This window comes from Mytilus trossulus, unplaced genomic scaffold (assembly GCF_036588685.1).
Source record: "Mytilus trossulus isolate FHL-02 unplaced genomic scaffold, PNRI_Mtr1.1.1.hap1 h1tg000024l__unscaffolded, whole genome shotgun sequence".
Lineage (NCBI taxonomy): Eukaryota > Metazoa > Mollusca > Bivalvia > Mytilida > Mytilidae > Mytilus > Mytilus trossulus.
The window spans coordinates 8,070,990-8,092,873 of record NW_026963290.1 but is presented as its reverse complement, the minus strand read 5'-3'; the positions used below and the strand labels follow the sequence as shown (position 1 = coordinate 8,092,873).

The following is a 21,884-nucleotide window of genomic DNA, read 5'->3' as shown; positions in this document are numbered from 1 at the left end:
GACATAGTTGTTTGTTTTATAGTGATACAGATTGTAATTAAATGTTGACTGCTGTACCCCAATTTTTGACACTTTTATCTATCATGTCTGTTTGTTTTGCTTGCACTTTATTGTCAATATAATGGAGTTTTAAGCGACAGATTCATACAAGGGAGATGTTTAGCTAGCTATGCAACCAGTTTAAAGCCGCAAAAAAAAGAAATGCCTGTTCCAATTCAGGAATATGAAAGGGTTTGAATGGGGGGTGTTTGTTATTCTGTAAACATTTAATTTTCACCCCTTTTTTTCTAATCTTCAAAAAAATAACCCCTTTTCTCCAATCTTCAAAAAATTAACCCCTTTTTCTCCAATTCTTTAAAAAATTAACCCCTTTTTTCTCTAATCTTCAAAAAATTAGACCACGCATTTCTCTAATCTTCATTTTTTTCCCGTTATTCTCTAATCTTCATTTTTTACGGGCATTATTCTTTAATCATTTAACCCCATTCAAACCATCACATGACCGCTGATTTCCATTCGTGTAATGTATTTGAGCTTTTGATTTTGACTTTCCGATTTGAATGTTAATTATAGTTCGGTGTTTTTGCTATTTTACTTTTCATAAGGTAACATATATACAGCTGGTTTTTTTTTAATATATGGAGTGTCTTTCGTACGTACATAATACGACAAATAGAGTGTTATTGTTTTGAGGTAAACGTACCTAGTCGGTGTAGTATTAAGATAAGAAGTTCCAATTGTATTCACAAGGAAGCTATTAAAACCAGAGTTCTAAATGGTGAAGTTGAAATCATCCCTCGTAAATTATACGGACCCCATCACGACTTGGTTGACCGTTTTGAGATTATTGTTTCACAGATGATGTCGGATATGTTCCTTATGTCGTTACTACAATTCCCATCCTTTTTCACGATTGTGACCGACCGTATAAGACTTTTTACCGGATTTGTAATAACATAAGCAACACGACTGGTGTCACACGTGGAGCAGGATCTGCTTACCATTCTGGAGCACGAGATCACCCCCAGTTTGTGGTGGGGTTCGTGTTGCTTAGTCTTTAGTTTTCTATGTTTTTTTCTTCTGTATTATTATTTAGATATAGGAAGATGTGGTGTGAGTGCCAATGAGACTCTCCATCCAAATAACAATTTAAAAAAGTAAAGCATTATAGGTTAAATTACGTCCTTTTGTCTGTTTGTCTTTTTATTTTTAGCTATGACGTTGTCAGTTTATTTTCAATCTTAGTTTGACTGTCCCTCTTGTATATTTCGTCCTTCTTTTATAGCCCTCTTCACCAATTAAAGTGAACCGAAATGCGTCATGCAAATCCAGTATTTGCTACACCAATTAAAAATATTAATAATCACATAATTTACTAATGATTTGAACGTTTACTATCAGTATGCGATCTTTCACGATCCGAAAAATATTTTTTTGGTAAATATTTATTTTTTTGCTCAATTACTAATTATGCTAACACAAACAAACTAGAAGAATTATTTAAATCATTGAAATGGAAAGACATTTTACAAAAAAATCGTTTGTTTACATATTCAGTGTCACTGAAATGTCGAGAAGCAATCTGCCTTTTGTATTTTGGTGAAAAACGGTGTACTTCGAAACCCTGATTTTTCTCATTTTCTGATCATAATGTTGAGTCATTTTGATAAACAATTACAATTTTTGTAGATGTGTCCGTATAATTAAATTAGATTAGTAATTGACTTTGTATATGTCATTCACGATCCTATACCAGACCTTCCACGATCCAATCGCAATACTTGACCACTGTTTAGTATCGTATTCTTTTACGATAAATTTTCATGATATACGGAATGACACCTATGTGTTTACTACAGCATTCAAAAAAGATTGTGTTGTTGTCAATCATGAAACGTTTGAAACAACTGTATCGTCTATAATTTCTTCTTGCGTCGTTAAAATCTTTACCGTGTGGGTGTATAAATTTGAAGCCATACATCGTTAGACACTTGAAGAAGTGCCAAATCAGATACATCGTTTAGGGAGAGTGCATGTCACGTCCTCTCTAAATTGAAGAATACTGAAAAAAGAACTTTTGTGGTCTTCAGGATAACCTTTGCAAGATAAAGTTCCTGTCTCTCTCTATTATTATACCATCCTTTCTCGGCAAAATGTCCTAACGTCCTTCATCCATGCCGATCCACTTAACAGAAGCTGCCAACTGGTTTAATTTTTTATGAGTCCTCGTTCTAAATATCCATTGCATATGAGATTTAATGTTAAGGATATTTTAACCAAATAACCAATCACTGAATCTTCTTTATTCTTATTCAGACAATGAGTGCTAAAGTGCAGCTCACGAGCTCAATGTGAAACCGTTCCCAAATTACGGTAAGTGATAATCATGGGGTAAAACTTTGTTTTGTTGTTTACGTCATGTACTGACAACCTTTGCTCAGCGATTATCCTGGGAAAACCTTGAGTTGTTTTTTGCTGTTTACCTCATATCTGACAACCTTTGCTAAGATGATAAATTAATCACGAGAACATCTAGGTTTAAATGTTTTGTCTGATTCACATGTTTCTGTCACTTCTTTACTTTCAATTGCTTCAAGCTATTTATCCATGTTATAAAACTAAACGCAATTTGCATAATAATAATTTTCATTTCATGCAATCACATAACTAGATTTATCTTGGAGTATCTTTTAAACAGATTAACTATCATAATGAAAATAGTATCTAGTTGTATGTTTGTATCTGTATCTTTGTCTCTAGTATATTGCAGTACTAGCGAATCAAAACTCACAGGTAAGAATTTTATATTTAGATTTGCTTTTTAAGTATACTTAACTACATGTATGTTGAACAACTGTCAGGTTCAGAGAAAAGAAGAAAATTTGAGACAAAAAAAAATTATTAAAAAAAATAAAATGTATTTGAGTATCTAAAAATCGTGAGTCGAATATAATAAACAAACAACAAAGAAGACAACAAAACTACAAACAATGGTTAAAAAGAGGAACTACAGTGAACAAATATGGTTTGAACTCATATGATTCGTAAGGGTTCGATCCTGCCCTGCAAGTTCACTTAACAGTGTAGGTGGAATCGACATGAAATGGAGTGTTTTGTGTATATGAATACAAGATAAGACGTAGGTATTTACAACAGAGATTGCACAAATATGTTACAGATAGTAAAAAATATATGAACTGGTACATATGCAAAAGTGACAACGTTTCCTGAAACATGATTAAGCTTCACCACTTCCCCTGAAAGCACCAACAAGACCCCATCCAAACAAACCTCCATAGTTGAAATATATTCATATGAAAAATTTTAAGACCATATACGTCAATCGAATGTACACATTGTGTTCGTTGTGTAACAACATGTCGGATCCAGTTAAAAAGAAGAAATGCATCACGATGTTTTGTTTACAGAAATCAAAAATGACTGAAAAAACTTCAGGACTACAGTTGAAACCTTAACGTCATTATTAAATATCTATTTTTGATATCCAAGAATCTGTAATTCGGGTTCAAATATTTTTAAAAATTATGACTTGGACAGAGAGTATTCTCACTGGCACTCTTATCATATCTTCTTACGTTACATTTTAACGTTGTGTTTCTTTTGAGTCGTTTGTTTCCTCTTATATTTGAGTGTGAATTCACATTATAATAAGATGTGTCACGGTACTTTTCTATCCCAAATTCATGTAATTAGTTTTGATGTTAAATTTGTTATTCTCATCGGATTTTGTTTAATGCTTATTTCGTTTCTGTGTGTGTTACATTTCAATGTTGTGTCGTCATTCTCCTGTTATACTAATGCGTTTCCCTCGGTTTTGGTTTGTGACCCGGATTTTTTTTTCTATCGATTTATGAGTTTTGAACATCGGTATACTACTGTTGCTTTTATTTGAAAGAAATAGTATCAAAGAAAGTTTCCAATCAAAGTGAACCAATTTTAATCTAAAAGACATTCGTATGTTACATCCCCTTCATCATATGTTTGGTTTTTGGTTTAAAATGCCCTTCCAATGTAATTATCGGATAAAAAAAAATGTAAAAATTGGGTTCTTTTTTATTTATTGGAGCCGTTAAAACATCTTGCTCTTCTAGATCTGTCTATCGCTAATATTGTTAAAACCCTAATATAAAGTACACATATGGTTTCATGATATTGTGTTTTAGAGGGGGGATTGAAAAGAATTGTCAAAAATGTTGTAAATACCGAATCCCGAAAGAAACTCTAAACGGAAAGTCCCGGTTGTCAAATGGCAAAATCAAATGCCCTTACACATCCCATCAAACGAATGGATACCAACTGTTATTCCTGACTGACTTGTTCAGGTATTTTCCTTGCCAAAACGATCTATATGTTAAAAAAATCATGTAAATTTGGCTCTATCTCTTTTTTTAGAAAATTTGACGGCAAAATGCTCTACTGCCACTTCGGCTTTTTCCATCAATACAAACTGACCGCCATGCAGGAAATATCACAAATGTGCTGAAAGTGGCGGTCAACGCCAATCAATAAAATTCTCATAAATGAACTGCTTTGTCATTGTCTTTACTCCAAGCCCTGGCTTGGACTTGTACATTTATCATTTTAGTTTAAATTGTAAACATAACTACATAATGCCTTTTGTGAAAATTGAAAATGATGATCATATCAAATAGTTTCGTTATGTTAATTCATTGAAATATACTCTATGACGATTGGATCTCAGTTGGTCACAAGAGGTTCACCTTTTTCTTTCTAAAGCGCCCACCGGGTGATATACATTTTAAAAGGGGTTAATATTTTGATAACTTCATATTAATCTTATGTATGTGCTTCAGCCACAAGGAGGACTATAATATAGTTATTCTCTTTTAAGTATTAGTTTATTCTTGTGTTGTAAAATGTTTAAATTTTTCAGATTTCTGTGAAGAGACTTGAGTGTCCTTTATGCACCTGTCCTTGGTGACTCCTGCATATGAACAACAATACTATTTGCTCATATACATCAGCCACGAGGAAGGACTTAACTCAAAGTGTTTTTTTCTTCTTTCTATAATGGATGTGATGATGCTCTGGTGCATGGTCAATACTCACTAAACATTCAGGTTTTAATATGTGACTACAATGTATTATGATCTATTATTATCTCAATTTATATTTCATGTTTTTTGTCAAACGTATTTCTATTTTTGTTTATTGTCTATTGCAATTATACGATAAAAAAAACCCCAATGTACTGATTATGCCCGTAATGGGTCCACTATTGAAAATAAAATATATCTTATCTTATCTCTTATATCGTTGTAATTCCTGTCAATATAAACTTGGAACTTCGACGGTTCTATTGATCACGATTTGTGTTCTCCATTATACCATGGAACAACATAATCGTAGTAATGAATTACAGTTTATAATCTAATATATTTTATAAATCATTTACCTAATTATATCATCGTTACAGAAATACTGCTAGACTGTCATACACAGGGACACCTAATAAAAAATATCATTTACCAAAGACAAAAATGTTTCTTGAAATTGCACAAGGTCATGTTTTCTCTGACTGTTGATGACGTCTTATTATTAAATCCATTAATTGGATGTTGGATGTGTACTGATCATATCATTTAGTCTCAGATGCACGATTTTCTAATTAGTTGTTGGTAGCTTTGAACTAGCTGTCAGTAACTGCGAGTACTATCTGGTCTGTATTTAATGTCTTTTTGTTGTTGGGAATATAAAAGTACCCGGACGCGTCCACTTTGTGTTTTATCTTAGATATATTTCTATTTTTATCCATCTGATGCGTTAATCAAGTCCGTTGTTATGTCGTACTGTTACACCATTGTCCCAGGTTAGGAGAGGATTGGCATCCCGCTAATATTTTAAACCCCGCCACATGCTGTATGTTTGTGCCTGTCCCAAGTCAGGAGCCTGTAATTCATGCAGTGGTTGTCATTTGTTGCTTTGTTACATATTTATTGTTCGTTCATTTTTTGTACATAAATGAGCCCGTTAGTTTTGTATTCATTTTCGGGCCTTTTATAGGTGATTACGGTATGGGCTTTGATAATAGTTGAAGGCCGTTCGGGCCCATGGGAATAATACATACAATCTGCTGATAAACTTTATCGTTGAAACGAAAGAAGGTGTTGCTATTAAGAAGAACATTTACAGCTTTAATCATATCACAGTCCCGCTAAGTATATCAAGCATATTTGCCTTTTATTTTTTTACGATTTTCTCGCTGCGTTGAAGACTCATTTGTGGACCTCGGCTGTGGTCTGCTCTTTGGTCATGTTGTTGTTATATTCCGTTTTTATTTATACAAGTTGCAGGAAATAAATCTGCAATCTGATTTTCCAAACGACCGTTTGAATAAATAAGAGATTTTTTGTTTGATAAGATAGTGAGTAAATGTAGCCGAATTAAACAGGCCATCAACAGCATGACTTATGTAGCTATAACCTGCTTAATATCTAAAACATCCAAAATGTTTTGACACTTCAAACATAATTAACTCTATTACTTACCAATGCGCTTTATTTCTATATCTTTTATTATAAAATTAAACCCTTGTTCTTTAATAGAATGAATTAGTTACAATTAGTAGTTATTAGTCGTAAATAGATATAAGAAGATGTGGTATGAGTGCCAATGAGACAACACTTACTAAAAGACGGGACGAAACTAAATATTTTAAAAGTGTTTTAATTGTAAAAATCGTTAAAATTTTAATATAAAATGTAATAGAGCAGTAATATAAAGTAAAGCATGTTTTCTAATTACATAATTTGTTTAGTTGTGTACATGTACAAAAATCAAAAAAGTAACTAAGGTTAAATGTATCTGTCATGATTGTTTACCACAAGTATTAACGCATTGTTTATAACAAGACTTAGTTTAAACATATTAAAAAACCAACATTGTATGAATCTGCTGGATACTAGAAATGTTAATACGTTTGATGGGCATTATTGTCTAACTTGACATGACATTAAATAACACTCCTTTATATTATAAACACTATCCGACCGTATTACCATGGAAGTGGAATGAAAATAACCGCTTAAACAATAACTTTAAATCTGTTCTTCTACATATGTTCATTCTTTATAATGTATAAATTGATTGTATACAAACGCTAGCAAAAAAAAAAGACAGCAGAAGAAAAAAGTAAAAGGTAGCTGAAGAAAGGAGGAAATTTTAAAGTCGTGAATGAAAAAGTGTTAAGACGGCAATCGTCCAGTGTTGTTACCCGTGAAAGTAAGAATTTATTACAGATGGAAAAAGTAAGAGACCAGGGAAAACGTAAACTTTCTGCACCCAAGGTAGCATCACCGAGTAGAACAATTATAACACGAAGATATTCGTCTGCATCTCCTCTAGATCAGAGAAAAAGTTCTTTAATTGCACCTTCTTCAGGAGTTATTTGGCGTGCAAGATCTAAATCAACTTCGATAATTATACGGAATAACGCTGACAACCAACAGTCTGTTCCGAGGAGCACTTTATTAGCTCCATTGGCAGCTGTGAAATTGAGAAAGAATTCAAAATCTTCATCCCATTCGCGTTCTGGTGTTAAAGAAAATGGAAAAACAAATAGTATGCAAAATAGGTTCAGAGCACCACTTCCAGAAGTAAAATGGCGCCCAAATTCTAGATTACCGATGAGAAGGAGAGCTAGCGAGCCTACACTTGAATGTTATAGTAGAACTTCTGGTTCAATGGAGTTAGCTCAGAATAATTTTCTGTTTGTGCCAGTAAATATCGGCAAATGGCGATCTAAATCAAAATCACCGATCAGAAGACAGACAGCATCTCATAGAAACACCGTTGAAGCATCATCTACAGTGTTCGGTAAAAGAAATGCATGTGCAGATTTATTTTCCACTGGGGAAATTTCTATGGCGACTTTGGCAACAATAAAACGTAAAGGCAAATCGAAACAGCTACACTTACGAAAGAATGGACTAAATGAACAAAGTGAAAAGATACCTGAAATCCCAGAGACGCCATATGAAGATATTAATTCTGTTTTAAACAATGGATTTTCAAGTGATTTTGAAAACACTTTGAAGTCACTGAGGACTGAGATTAGGTTTCATTACTGATAAAGGTGATATTCCAAACAAAATGAATATATGCATGTCCATACGGAATGTTTTTTATTGTGATGATTTTTAACAGATAAGATTTCAAGTTAAAGTGTGCTTATCTGATACCCCTTAACCAACTTATTTACCTTCCCGTAATAAAACCAACTAATTTACTTTCACTCCCGTAATAAAACCAGCTTATTTACTTTCGCTCCCGTAATAAAACCAACATATTTTTCTTCACTCCCGTATTAAAACTAACTTATTTACCTTCACTCCTTTAATAAACTGTGACAAATAATTGTGAGGTAACGGTTTCTTTTCGGTTAAAGAAAATCAAATATAAAGAGTGTCAAAAAATATGATACCATTTCTTGTTTCTTATTTGGTATTGTTTTTAAATTGACTTGCCGAATGTGTTATAACACTTTAACATAAAACACTTCATTAATTTTTATCCCCCAAACAGCATGTGGTTTAAGCTTATCCTGTTGGGCTTCTGGGTATCTGCAATTAATTATCTTATTGTATGGCTATGTGACTGTGTTTGTTTGTTTTTGTCGTACCGTCGTCAATTTGCGTATTTTACTGAACGTATTTTAAATAAAATTAAGGTAATTAGAAAGCAAGTTACCAATATTCTAGTGAATGGGTATTGCATCTTAAAAAGAAGAGAAAATAGGTTGGTTTCAGAGGCGTCCTTTTTTGGGGAAAATTTGGAAAATTGACGAAGCACGACCAGACGGCGGGTCCCCTCTTAGGCAGTTAGTGGGTCCACAATTTCTGGATCCGCCAGCGGTTTAAAAAATTTACGTTCACATTAAAGATTTCACTTTTTTTCAATAAAAAAATAGAAGTAGAATGAATAATAAGGAAAATGACATTTGATAAATGGAATCTAAATTATCTAATGAAATAAGTTACATAAATTTTGGTTTCTTGTGTATAATTCGGAGTTTAGTATGACGTCTTTTATCACTGAACTATAGCTTGAGTATAGGTACTTGTTTAGGAACCAGCTGAAGGACGCCTCCGGGTAAGGGAGTTTCTCGCTGCATTGAAGACCTATTGGTGACCTTCTGCTGCTGTCTGTTCTATGGTCGGGTTGTGTCATTCCACATTTCCATTCTCAATTTTACATATACTTATTGCTTTTAATAAAATAGCATATTACAAAAAAATAAGGAACAATACAACTATATATTTTTTTTAAATATGACTATTCATGTTGTAAAATTTGACTATTCATGTTATAAAATATGACTATTCATGTTGTAAAATATGACTATTCATGTTGTAAAATTTGACTATTCATGTTATAAAATATGACTATTCATGTTGTAAAATATGACTTTTCATGTTGTAAAATATGACTATTCATGTTGTAAAATATGACTATTCATGTTGTAAAATATGACTATTCATGTTGTAAAATATGACTATTCATGTTGTAAAAGAATGACTATTCATGTTGTAAAATATGACTATTCATGTTGTAAAATATGACTATTCATGTTGTAAAAGAATGACCATTCATGTTGTAAAATATATGTTCTTAGCTTTTATGTTATTGTTATATGTGCTTTGATATTTATGCTTTTGAGATTTCTTTCTCTTTGTGTATTTGTATGCATTACTTTTGGTATCCTTTACAGATACTTGAATAAATGTATTCCTGAATTTATTTTTTAAAGTGCTTTCACTGAGTCGTCAACATGATTAAAAGAACGTGTCTGATGTTGAAGACTATATAGCTCTGCCACATTCTTTATGTATGTGCCTGTCCTAAGTCAGAAGCCTGTAATTCATTGGTTTACGTATTGTTGTTGTGTTACATATTTGTTTTCGTTCATTTTTTGTACATAAATTAGGCCCGTGTAGTTTTCAAGTTTGAAATGTTTTACATTAGTCATTTCGGGGACTTTTATCATATTTATAGCTGACTTTGCCGTCTGGACTTCGCTCATGGTTGATGATTGTACGGTGACCTATAGTTGTTAGTTCCTGTGTCATTTGGTGTCTTGGCAGAGTTGTCTCATAGACAATCATTCCACATCTTTTTTATACATGCATTTCGTATAATTTTTCTTTGTTGATGTTGCATAAGCTTTGTTGTCTGATAGATGGGTACCCACATTTCTTTAAATATGAGTGTAAGAAAATGCTTTCTGATTGCCAATGAGAAAACCATCAAACAGAGACTTACTGGCATAGGTATAAGAAATTAAAGTGAGACCTTCAACAATGATAAAATTCTCCATACCTTATTAATGGTTAAGATAAAAGGCCCGACAATACAGTATGTAAAACAATTCAAACGAGAAAATTAACAGTCTGGTGTAACAAAACAATTAACGAAAAAAACAAAGACAAAGCAAAACATTATTGATAGACAGCGATCATTGCCGATCAACGACAAATACTAAATCAAGCCTAAATACTCGGAACAGGCACACAGAGGACGTGGAGGGTTGAACTTATTTGCGTGGACTAACCTTCCCATAACATGGGAAAGTGGTGTAGTATCACAACATAAGACAAAATAAACACAACAGGAGGTCTACAAGGGCGTTACTGGAAGGATCGACACAGAAAACTGAATCATATAACACAACTACAAAATCAAAAGTACCGTTTATTGTGTACTCGCAGTGGCTGAAAGCTAGTTCAAGTTCAATTTAAATAATATGTATATAAAATCATATCTTCCGGACTTATTCTTCAATTTTTTTTTAGACAGGTGTGCACATTCTTAAATGTCTCGCCTGTTTTACTCTTAACTGAATTGATATTGAAAGTTTGTAATATAACGGTTTTACTACAAGCAGCACATATACTAATCATTATCAATGTCTATGAAAATTTGGTCATGGTCAGATGAACCATGCCAGACTAACAGATATATTTGCCTTACACTCGTACCATCCACATGATATAGTGTACCATCCACAAAATATAGTGGTCTTATTGCTGATAGAACTAGAGAAACAAATCAAACCACAAAATTTTAACAAGACCTATGAACCATGAAAATGAGGTCAAGGTCATATGAACTCTGCCAGACTGACATGTATACTTCACAATTGTTCCATACCCTATTGATTATAATTTACCTATTGCTTATAATATCTGAGAAATATAGCAATTCACAAAACAAAAAAATAAAAATGTCCAATGCAACATTGAAACAATGAAAGTTCCTATTAGAGCTGTACACTTAACAATTATTCCACAAACCAAATGTAATTACTCTATTCTGACTGGATCCACATTGGTTTAAATAATAGACATGAAAATTGGTATTTGTTACTTCACCAGTATTTTGCATTTAGACACAGGTTTTCCTAGAGTCAAAATAAATTTGTCCTTTTTTGTCCTTGTTGGGTGTCTTCCACTGTATTATTACCTTGTGAAATGGCAAATAACATATCTACCTTAGATTCAATACTTGTCAGTTTAGAACACAGCATTATTGTAGCAAAAACATATAATTGTACTGGATTACTTTATTCTTCACACCAATTTTCCCATACGATTCCTTATTGTTCTTTGTAGTTATGCTCTTATAAGTATCAGGTTACAAGTTCCATCTTTTACAATGAGCTGAAGTTTTCACATTGGACAGTAAAATACAAAATTTATGTCCATTTCAACATCAGTTTTGAAAATAAATCTTTCTGTGAATGGATGTCAAAATGCATTTTCAAAAATTAGCAAAAAACAAATGGACAGTACACAAAACAAGAACACTCTTCTATAACAGCTTGGATATGTACCAATTTACATTTTCTCTTTGTTCAACACTGTAAAATATCAGCTCAAAGTCACAGTATGAAGCTTTTTGTTGAGTTAGCTCCAGAACTTGCCAATTTTTGGATCGGCAACAGGATCATAGAACATATGATAATATGACAACAGATTTAGAAAACAAATTCATCTTACAAGAGATAAGAATACAAGGTATAGAAGATAACAGAGGTGGAATTAGGGTGTGTGTGTGTGTGTGGGGGGGGGGGGGTGCACTTTTCTTGTACAAATTTGGATGATTACATAGGGAATCAATGAAGCATGCCCCTTATGAAAATTTCTGTATCCGCCACTGTCGAGTCTTAGTTGAAGTGTGAAGGTTTAGAATATATTAAGCCTGCATATATTTTATCGTATCTTTATGCAGAAAACACAATAAATAACCTATTTATTTCACTTGATTTCATCATGTTTAGCTTTATAAAATAAGACGATTTGGTATGATTGTCAAAGTGACAACACTCCACAAGACACAAAAATTAACAACTATAGGTCAAGTTACTACTTTCAACATGGAGCAAATTCCTTATTTAAGTTTTTTTCGGCTATGTTTTCCTTCCAAATTAAATATGGGCCCATGGTCATGAAACTATTCTCAGTACTTAAAGTACAAATTTTGAGCTTGAATCATCAAATCCCTTATTTTGTTTTGATTGATTTCTGGGTAAAATAATCATGTTTGAAATTTTTATGACCTTCTATTCTATTGTAACATTTAAGATAGATTCTCTACTCTGTTGTTTGAGTCATACTTTGCACTAGTATCACAGCCATGCTTGATATAAGAATTATGGAATTACTTAGCACTGGAATAAAAGAAACTATTCAAAAGAATAAAATTTCACATGTTTTTTTTTAAGGATGTTAACAATGTTTTATATAAGATGCACATACTTAACAGGTTAACAGGTTGTATACATTTTATCAGCTTACATAACCACACTTATGCAAAATCATTACATTAAATATTTACATATACCAAGAGGTTACCGGAAAATCAATTTATAAAATACTGTGAAATTATCGAACTTAAAATAATGTACTAAAGATATATGTGCACATGGATAATATAATAGTAACCATAGTAACAAAAGAAATCAAACACAAAACAATCAATTCTTATTTTAAGTTCACATTAGAAGTTTGAAATATTGTAAATTCATAAATTATTACAAGCATTTTTTGGGGTGATTTTATCATGAACAATCAAAATTTCTTAATGATATTTTAAGATCACTGCATACAGATATATATGTCTCAGATACCAGAACGCATTCATCAAAATGCTTTTTTTGCAATAATCAACAAAAAAAAAAGAAGAATAAAATCTGAATTACGGTATTTAATAAGTTCAACACTTATTTTGACCATTATGAACTATGCTGTCCAGCATTTTCTTTCACCTAAAATGTGATTCTGAAATTAATATGATTTGTTACACTTGCATCACTTATTAAACATATTTCTAATTCACAGTTTTTCATCTTGACTTGAAGAAAAAAAGTTTGCAAATCATTCTGAAGAATAACATTTAGATTTATATTTCATCATAAAATAGAGAAAAAACAACAGCTATGGTTTACTCAAAACAGAAAATTTAAAAAATGATGAATTTAATTTACACAAACAAAAACAAAAAATGCCATAGATATGAACAGCTATGGTTTACTCAAAACAGAAAATTTTAAAAATGACATAGATATGAAATAGTTTACAAGACATATATACAGAGTTTTAGATATTAAAAACTTTGAACTATAATCACCACTTACAAGATAAAATCTTCGACCAAGAAATGAATCAGGTAAGACAGGCCTCAATGTTTTGGAATTTTCAACACATGGCAGTTCTATTTTTTTTTTCTCCATTAGTTATGTTTAAAAAAAAAAGGTAATTTTCATATTTCAACACAACATTATCTAAAAATAAAAATAAACTTTAAAGTATCTTTGCTTAATATCTTCCTTCATGCAAGTTTATGGGTACGTTTTTGTAGATTATCGCAAATGGAAATATTTGAGTAAAAATATTTTTTGCCTTATCAATATGGATATGTTTTCATATATGCAATACATTTCTCTTGTAATTTCACAATTTGAAAAATATTTTTTGTTCAATGCCCTATTTTTAGTTCATATACATGAAAGACATTTATCAACGAATTTATAAAAAATAATTCAAAGCATTCTACTGTATCAGATGATGAATTGCTGATATTAATAGCTTTGACAATTATACACTTTTATGCTTCACACTAACCCAGTTTTAAGGACAAGACTTTATGCAACAAGAGTTCAAAATCAAAACTACCTAATAAATACAAATAGCAAATGTATATTCAAAATTGTTGAGCACTGCAATGTATTACAACCGTCTACATATTTCATTGTTGATCACATTAAATTACCGTGGCAATTCATAAAGTGCTTTTTGAACAGTCTTCACATTGAGGCAAATTAAGAGCCCCCCCCCATTTGTGAAAAATTTAGTTAGTTGATTATGTAGGGGATCACTGAAGCATGACCGTAATGCGCCAGGCCCCCTCTTAGTAGGCAGTCAATTGACCATCCTATTTTATAAAAAAAGTTCTCCATCTCCCACTATCACATTTTATGTATTTTTAACACTGCATTCGGATTCCAAAGGTATCCAATTTTATTGAAGATTTAACAGCAGGGATTAACTGATGTTTGTGATTTAAAAAAATATTCATACAGCAACAAGTACAAACATATTTTTAAATATGCTTGTCACTAATAAACACAATACAAGTACATGTATATAAGTCAAATACGAAGTTGTTTTCTGGTTATTAACACCTCCTTCTATTGTTTGTCTTCCTCTTACATGTCTTATTAAAGAGAGGCTACATATAAACATCCTTTCTAATAGGTTATCGTTTTTACAGAAGATAACTAGCTAAAAAAAAGGGAAATCAGTCAGATTTTTTCCAATTTTTCAATAAAATCATAAACATGCATGTTGGATAATAAATTTTTATTCTTTTTTACAGAGAAAAAGACAAATCTAAAATGAAATTAAACAAATTCAATTTGTTTTTAAATCTGTCCGTAAATAATCAATAAATAAGCAACCATACAAAAATGTGTATAAAAACCTGATAACAATAAACTTATAACAGTAAATATTACTAAAGTACAGATAGATTGTCAGATGGCTTTAACTTGCCCAGGCTTCTAATTCCTTTAATTCATCGTCGTCATGTTGAGGTTTGCCTACAAGGAGTTAATTATTACATGTACAACTAAACAACTATAACAGTCATGCACATATAACTATTTTTACATGTATGAAAAGCAGATTGGTTTTATTCAAAATTGAATTTCTATATTACACAAATGTATATATAATATGCATATCAGGAGCCTGGAAATCAGTGGTTTGTTTATGTGTTACAAATTTGTTTTCGTTATTTTTTTGTGAATAAATGAGGCCGTTAGTTTTCTTGTTTGAATTGTTTTACATTGTCTTTTCAGGGCCTTTTACAGATGGCTGTGCAGTATGGGCTTTGCTCATTGTTGAAGGTCGTACAGTGACCTGTAGTTGTTAATTTCTGTGTCATTTTGGTCTCTACTGGAGAGTTGTCTCATAGGCAATCATACCACATCTTCTTTTTTATATTTAGTACAGATTAAAGACCAAAATAAGTTTGTTCACTTGACCACTCTTTCACGTTTCTATTTCAACTTTACAGCTTGACATTTTAAATATGCACTCATTATCTCATTCGTGTATACTCCAAATCCCCTTTAATCCATTCGCATGAAGCATTTCTTGGCCAATGACAATAATCTAGGTTCATCTACATTTGTATGCATATGTGAACAACTGGTAAAACCACACATTGATCTGTAATTATCCTTTCAAGAAAACCTCAATGTTACTTTTATGCATCTTGATAAGATGAGAGTATTTCTGTTTGACCTCAATGTTACTTTTAAGCATCTAGATAAGATGAGAGTATTTCTGTTTGACCTCAATGTTACTTTTAAGCATCTAGATAAGATGAGAGTATTTCTGTTTGACCTCAATGTTACTTTTAAGTATCTAGATAAGATGAGAGTATTTCTGTTTGACCTCAATGTTACTTTTAAGCATCTAGATAAGATGAGAGTATTTCTGTTTGACCTCAATGTTACTTTTAAGCATCTAGATAAGATGAGAGTATTTCTGTTTGACCTCAATGTTACATTTAAGCATCTAGATAAGATGAGAGTAATTCTGTTTGACCTCAATGTTACTTTTAAGCATCTTGATAAGATGAGAGTATTTCTGTTTGACCTCAATGTTACTTTTAAGCATCTAGATAAGATGAGAGTATTTCTGTTTGACCTCAATGTTACTTTTAAGCATCTAGATAAGATGAGAGTAATTCTGTTTGACCTCAATGTTACTTTTAAGCATCTAGATAAGATGAGAGTAATTCTGTTTGACCTCAATGTTACTTTTAAGCATCTAGATAAGATGAGAGTATTTCTGTTTGACCTCAATGTTACTTTTAAGCATCTAGATAAGATGAGAGTAATTCTGTTTGACCTCAATGTTACTTTTAAGCATCTAGATAAGATGAGAGTATTTCTGTTTGACCTCAATGTTACATTTAAGCATCTAGATAAGATGAGAGTAATTCTGTTTGACCTCAATGTTACTTTTAAGCATCTTGATAAGATGAGAGTATTTCTGTTTGACCTCAATGTTACTTTTAAGCATCTAGATAAGATGAGAGTATTTCTGTTTGACCTCAATGTTACTTTTAAGCATCTAGATAAGATGAGAGTAATTCTGTTTGACCTCAATGTTACTTTTAAGCATCTAGATAAGATGAGAGTAATTCTGTTTGACCTCAATGTTACTTTTAAGCATCTAGATAAGATGAGAGTATTTCTGTTTGACCTCAATGTTACTTTTAAGCATCTAGATAAGATGAGAGTAATTCTGTTTGACCTCAATGTTACTTTTAAGCATCTAGATAAGATGAGAGTATTTCTGTTTGACCTCAATGTTACTTTTAAGCATCTAGATAAGATGAGAGTATTTCTGTTTGACCTCAATGTTACTTTCAAGCATCTTGATAAGATGAGAGTAATTCTGTTTGACCTGAGTCTGTCAAATGAAAGATGTGAAAAGAAACTCGTCATTGATATAAAATTCTTCCGTTTTGTGTCTTACTTTTGGCTGCAGCTACAGGCACAGGTTCACTGGGTACTGCTGGAAGGTTATCTACCATTGGACCAACATCCAGTAATTTCTGATCAAGTTCCTCTTGTTCAAGTTCTTCTAATTCTGCCATTAAGTCGTCCTGTAAAACAAATATGAGAAACTTTTGTAAATCTTCACTCTTATTTCAGTACTTTAAATTCTGAGTGCATGCATTAACCTATCCTGAATAAACTAGTTAGAAAAAAATTGAACTGTAGACTAGATTTTTACTCAAATCTGCATATTAGATTCATGTGGAGCTACTCAGTTTATGTGTGCACATAGGACTATTAATAAATTAGTAGAAGAATTTCGTTTCTTCAGCTTTATGAATTGAAGTAGGATGTAAACATTAACTCCTGACGATTAAATGATGGGTTAATACTGCCCATTTTATGTTGTCACCATTATTAGATCATACAGAAAAAGTCAGAAACAATCAGAATGGAGAGAACTTGAAAATGTTATAATATGAAGTCTGTCGCATTTTTCAAATAATGCAAACATTACAATGAGGTCTAGATTAACAGGAAACCAAAAAATTCACCAAATTACATGTACATGAGGTTTCCCAAACCTAAAACTACTTTGACAATACATTGTAGGATATCTCACCTCGTCAGCATCTTGTCCAAAACCGACTGGATTAGAGATGGCTTCTGATATTTCATTGGCTATTTCTTGTTGTTCTGCTACATCATCCATTAAATCATGGACTTTATCAACATCCCTAGGAAATTAAATAATATTTATTCATTCATGAATCAAAGTCATTGTACATCACTTCAGATCTATTTTCACCTTTCGTTTTTTCTTTAAACCATTGATTATGAATATCTATATTCTTCCATATTGGTACAAACAATGTATTTCTTGCTGCATTGAAGACCTGTTGGTGACCTTCTGCTGTTGTCTGTTCTATGGTTGGGTTGTTGTCTCTTTGATACATTCCCCATTTCCATTCTAAATTTTATGGACATACAAAAAAATGTGTATGTTGGGACTTTTGATTGAATATAACAAAATTGACCACAGCAATCTAGAATAATGTGTTATGTAAACTGGGCCGAATATCATTTTCCAATTTCTAAGCATTAATTTGAAAAAGAATGCATGCATTGCTGTGCTAAGCATATATATGTAAATTCTAATCCGCATTGGCCGCAGTTCAAACTTCAAAGTATCCTAAATCTAAAAGTATAAATGTAGATGTCTGGCAGAATAAAACTCATTACTATTGAGCAGCTGTTAGACTAAACATAAACACATTCTACATGTACATACAGGTAGTAAAAATGTAGTTTCTGTGAAAAGTGTGACAAAAATGCAGTAAAAATCTGTTCAAGAAGAATTAAATGAAATTATGATAAGTTGGAGTAATCATTTTTTTTAAATGCATTTGCACGTGTCAGATGAAATATTCATTATTTTTAATAACTTACATGTTTTGATGAGCAGCTTTAAGAGCTTTGGCTGCATTGCCCATTACATTGAGCACTTCTGTGTTTGTACTAGCATTTTCAAGAGCTTCTCTTTGGAATTCTATTGTAGATAATGTTCCATCAATTTGTTGCAGTTGTTTTTCATATCTCTTCTTTCTTTTTAATGCTTGTAAGGCAGCTGAAATATTAAATCTGAATAAATGTAATCAATGTAAAGTACTTTTTTGCAAATATTCTAAAATACCTATTAGCTGGACCTACATTATATTTCCCAAAGTATGGTACCAAGTGACATACTTATCAATTTTGATGCTGACATGAGAGTCATTAGTCGACAACATTACTTTGTTTAATTCTTAGTAGCAGTGAATAAGATGACTTAGATTGATATAAGCCTACATACATGTACATGTACATGTAAAAAAGATTGGTTAGGATGATTGCCATAAAGTTGGCTATAAGAATGAAAGAAAGATGCATATACATTGTATCCCAGCCACAATGCCTAATTTAAAATTACATCCCTCTATTTGGGTTTTATTGCTAGAAGGTAAAAGTCATGGCAAAGTGTTCTCCCCAGGGGCTTTTAGAATCATGGTAATGTGATGCTATTATCTTAAATGTGATGCTATCTAAAGTGATTTTCTTATAGATTTTGTTATGGGTGTGATGCTTTAATTTTTAGAAGCAAGATGGTATTTCAATTTCCCCAGTTCACCAGGATGCTAAATGAAATATCTTGGGAGAACACTGATGGCAACATAACTGATATTTTTATACCCAATCATTGACTGGATCTCCCATTTAGGTTAAATTCATTTCTAACAATGTTAGACTAACATGCCTAATAGATAATCATTACATTGAAAATTGTGTGGTCTACATGTATATACATTGCCATTGCACATGTACATGTATGTTGAAAGACAAATGGTTAATGCCAACTGACATCTGACAATGCTACATTTGTATACATGTAAGAATGAATTAATTTTGATGATCATTAGCAGATCATACTAAATTATGAAGTCTGTTGTTAATGAGCTTGGGTTGGAAACTTGTGATAAACTTATACATGTTATATCAATTTATTAGAGGTACAGTATTTGATACATGTATCTTTTTTTGAAGCGTGATGCATGGAAATGAAAGGTGGTGCAGTATTCTAAAATAGGTCATCTCGTCAGTGACTGTGGGTGAATGGACTCTCCAAGAAAGATGAATAAATTAAAATAGCAATAAGGTGCATGCACGTGACTGAGTCCGTGTATTATCTGATTATGTGTACATGCGTGTAGGTGATTGGCCAGCTGTTATCATATTGGCATACTCTGTCTGGTACATGTATCTATGATTTTGACACCTTTGCAGCAAGGCACTTCATCATTAAACCATTTCCAACAAGGCAGGTATTAGGTACGTTCCCACCTAATACACTTTTAAACGTAGCAAGTTCACACATGATTAAGATTTTTTCAACACAAAAAAAACATGTCAGAATCTCACTTTATCATGTTTATTATGAACAACGAAAACAAATATAATATCTGGAGTCAGATTCTCACTTTATATATACAAAAACTTTATTGCTAGACAGTAATTACCAAAACTTGATTAGTAAATTTTAAACACAAAACCTATAAAAAGGGTGTGAAGGGACTTTGGTAGTGACCGTGTAGGGTGCTAAAGTGAATGGGGGCAAACATGAATGAGCCCAAACGTGCTTTTTGGACTAAACAAAGAATCTTAAATAAAGTACATGTAGAACAGCTAAGAACATATATAATTTGAATGCCAGTATAATTTTAAGGATGTCAAATTATGATCTTTAAAAAAAATATAAAGACGATCCTGGTCAGATGGACTAGACATTACCTCTTTTATTTTTAGCAGCATTCTTTTTAGCTGTTCCTACTTCTTGGTCTATTTTCTTTTCTAGAAAAGCTTGTTTTTTCTCTAACATCTCTTCCGTCTCTCTAAGTTTTTGTATCGCTTCTTGGGGAGTTGGGGCTTTATTTTTTCCTTTACCGCCGCCAAACATTTTTGATATTAAACCACTCATAGTGTGCTGTGTATGGTATTGTTCGTTCGATATAAATAAAGATTTTATTATGATATCAAAACAGTCTGATCTTGAGTCACAAAAAATCTACTTCCGGAAAAGGTTGAATATTACGAAATTGTGTAAACAAAACGAACAAAACTAAGTTTATCTAATTACCAAAATTGCGAAGTAAAATAAAGTGATACAAGAAGTCCCGTAATGGACTTCTAGTGATACAAATAACCGGTACAACGATTTCAACAGTACTCTAATCAACTCAATATGAAAATTTGATTAAGGTAGCACTCCACAGTTAGGTGTGCAGTTTCGCATTTTGGCCCCTGTGGATTTTTCAAATATGAGAGCTAGTGTGCAATAAAAATCATTTTTGGATAGCTGAGTATTAAAATAGCCTTTGTATTGGGTTTATATGATCATCAAGGTTATGTAATGTATGTAATATAGGCTGTTTTCTGTATGACAGTCCGTATTTGCATGTCCCTACCATACATTGGTCCTGCAATTATTGCAATGTTTTTTTCCAACTTTTTATCGCACGAACTTTGTGATTGGATTTTACGAAAAAATGAGGCGAAAGACACCCATTTTTTATTTGATCATTAGGAAGATTTAGGAAAACAGTTTCTAAAAAGGTATCACTCAAAGGCATTGAAATTCTAGTTTGATCCAAATTTTGGGGGGAAATGAGACATGTTCACCCCCCTTTTTGCCATATTTTATTGGAATTAAATGCAGAATGTTGCCATGGAATATAGATAAAAGGAATTTATTTTCACCCTTTTAACTTTTGAAAATCAAATCTATGGAAGATACTGATTACATACATATGCACATGTACAACACAAACAGTAAGGTTAATGTATTAGAAATCCAAGAATACACAATGTAGGAGATGATAAAACATTTTGGGGCTCATTTTTAATTTTATTTACTAACTGTGGAGTGCTACCTAAATCGGTGAACATGAGTTTGATAGCTGGTACCTCTTTCACGGTAGTTTTTGGGGTAACGTGACGGTACCCAAATTGCACCTATTTTGACAGTTTTTTCACCTACGTTTTTTTATGATCAAGAAAAAAAATGTCCATACTGTGTTTATTTTGTAGCCCTATCCTTCTTGATTAGATAGGTACACCAATTTAGATTTTAATATTGAGTCATTGAAAAATGGGTTCGAATCAACCTCCAATCTATCCATGATTCTGTAACGAGGAGTACCCAAATTGCATCCATGCTTAGATTCACATCGTCAAA

The 21,884-nt window shown here is 32.1% G+C and overlaps 1 protein-coding gene across 1 annotated transcript; it reads right to left on the bottom strand.

The window, feature by feature from the left end:
• Window positions 1-12,737: 12,737 nt before the first annotated feature.
• On the bottom strand, window positions 12,738-20,731 carry LOC134699108 (charged multivesicular body protein 4b-like). Its single transcript, XM_063560799.1, has 5 exons — window positions 20,441-20,731; window positions 18,566-18,743; window positions 17,739-17,853; window positions 17,094-17,223; window positions 12,738-15,139 (listed from the first exon to the last, which is right to left on the bottom strand). Exons 1-5 carry the CDS (start codon window positions 20,625-20,627, stop codon window positions 15,084-15,086), a joined length of 666 nt encoding a protein of 221 aa, XP_063416869.1. The 5' UTR covers window positions 20,628-20,731; the 3' UTR covers window positions 12,738-15,083.
• Window positions 20,732-21,884: the final 1,153 nt, after the last annotated feature.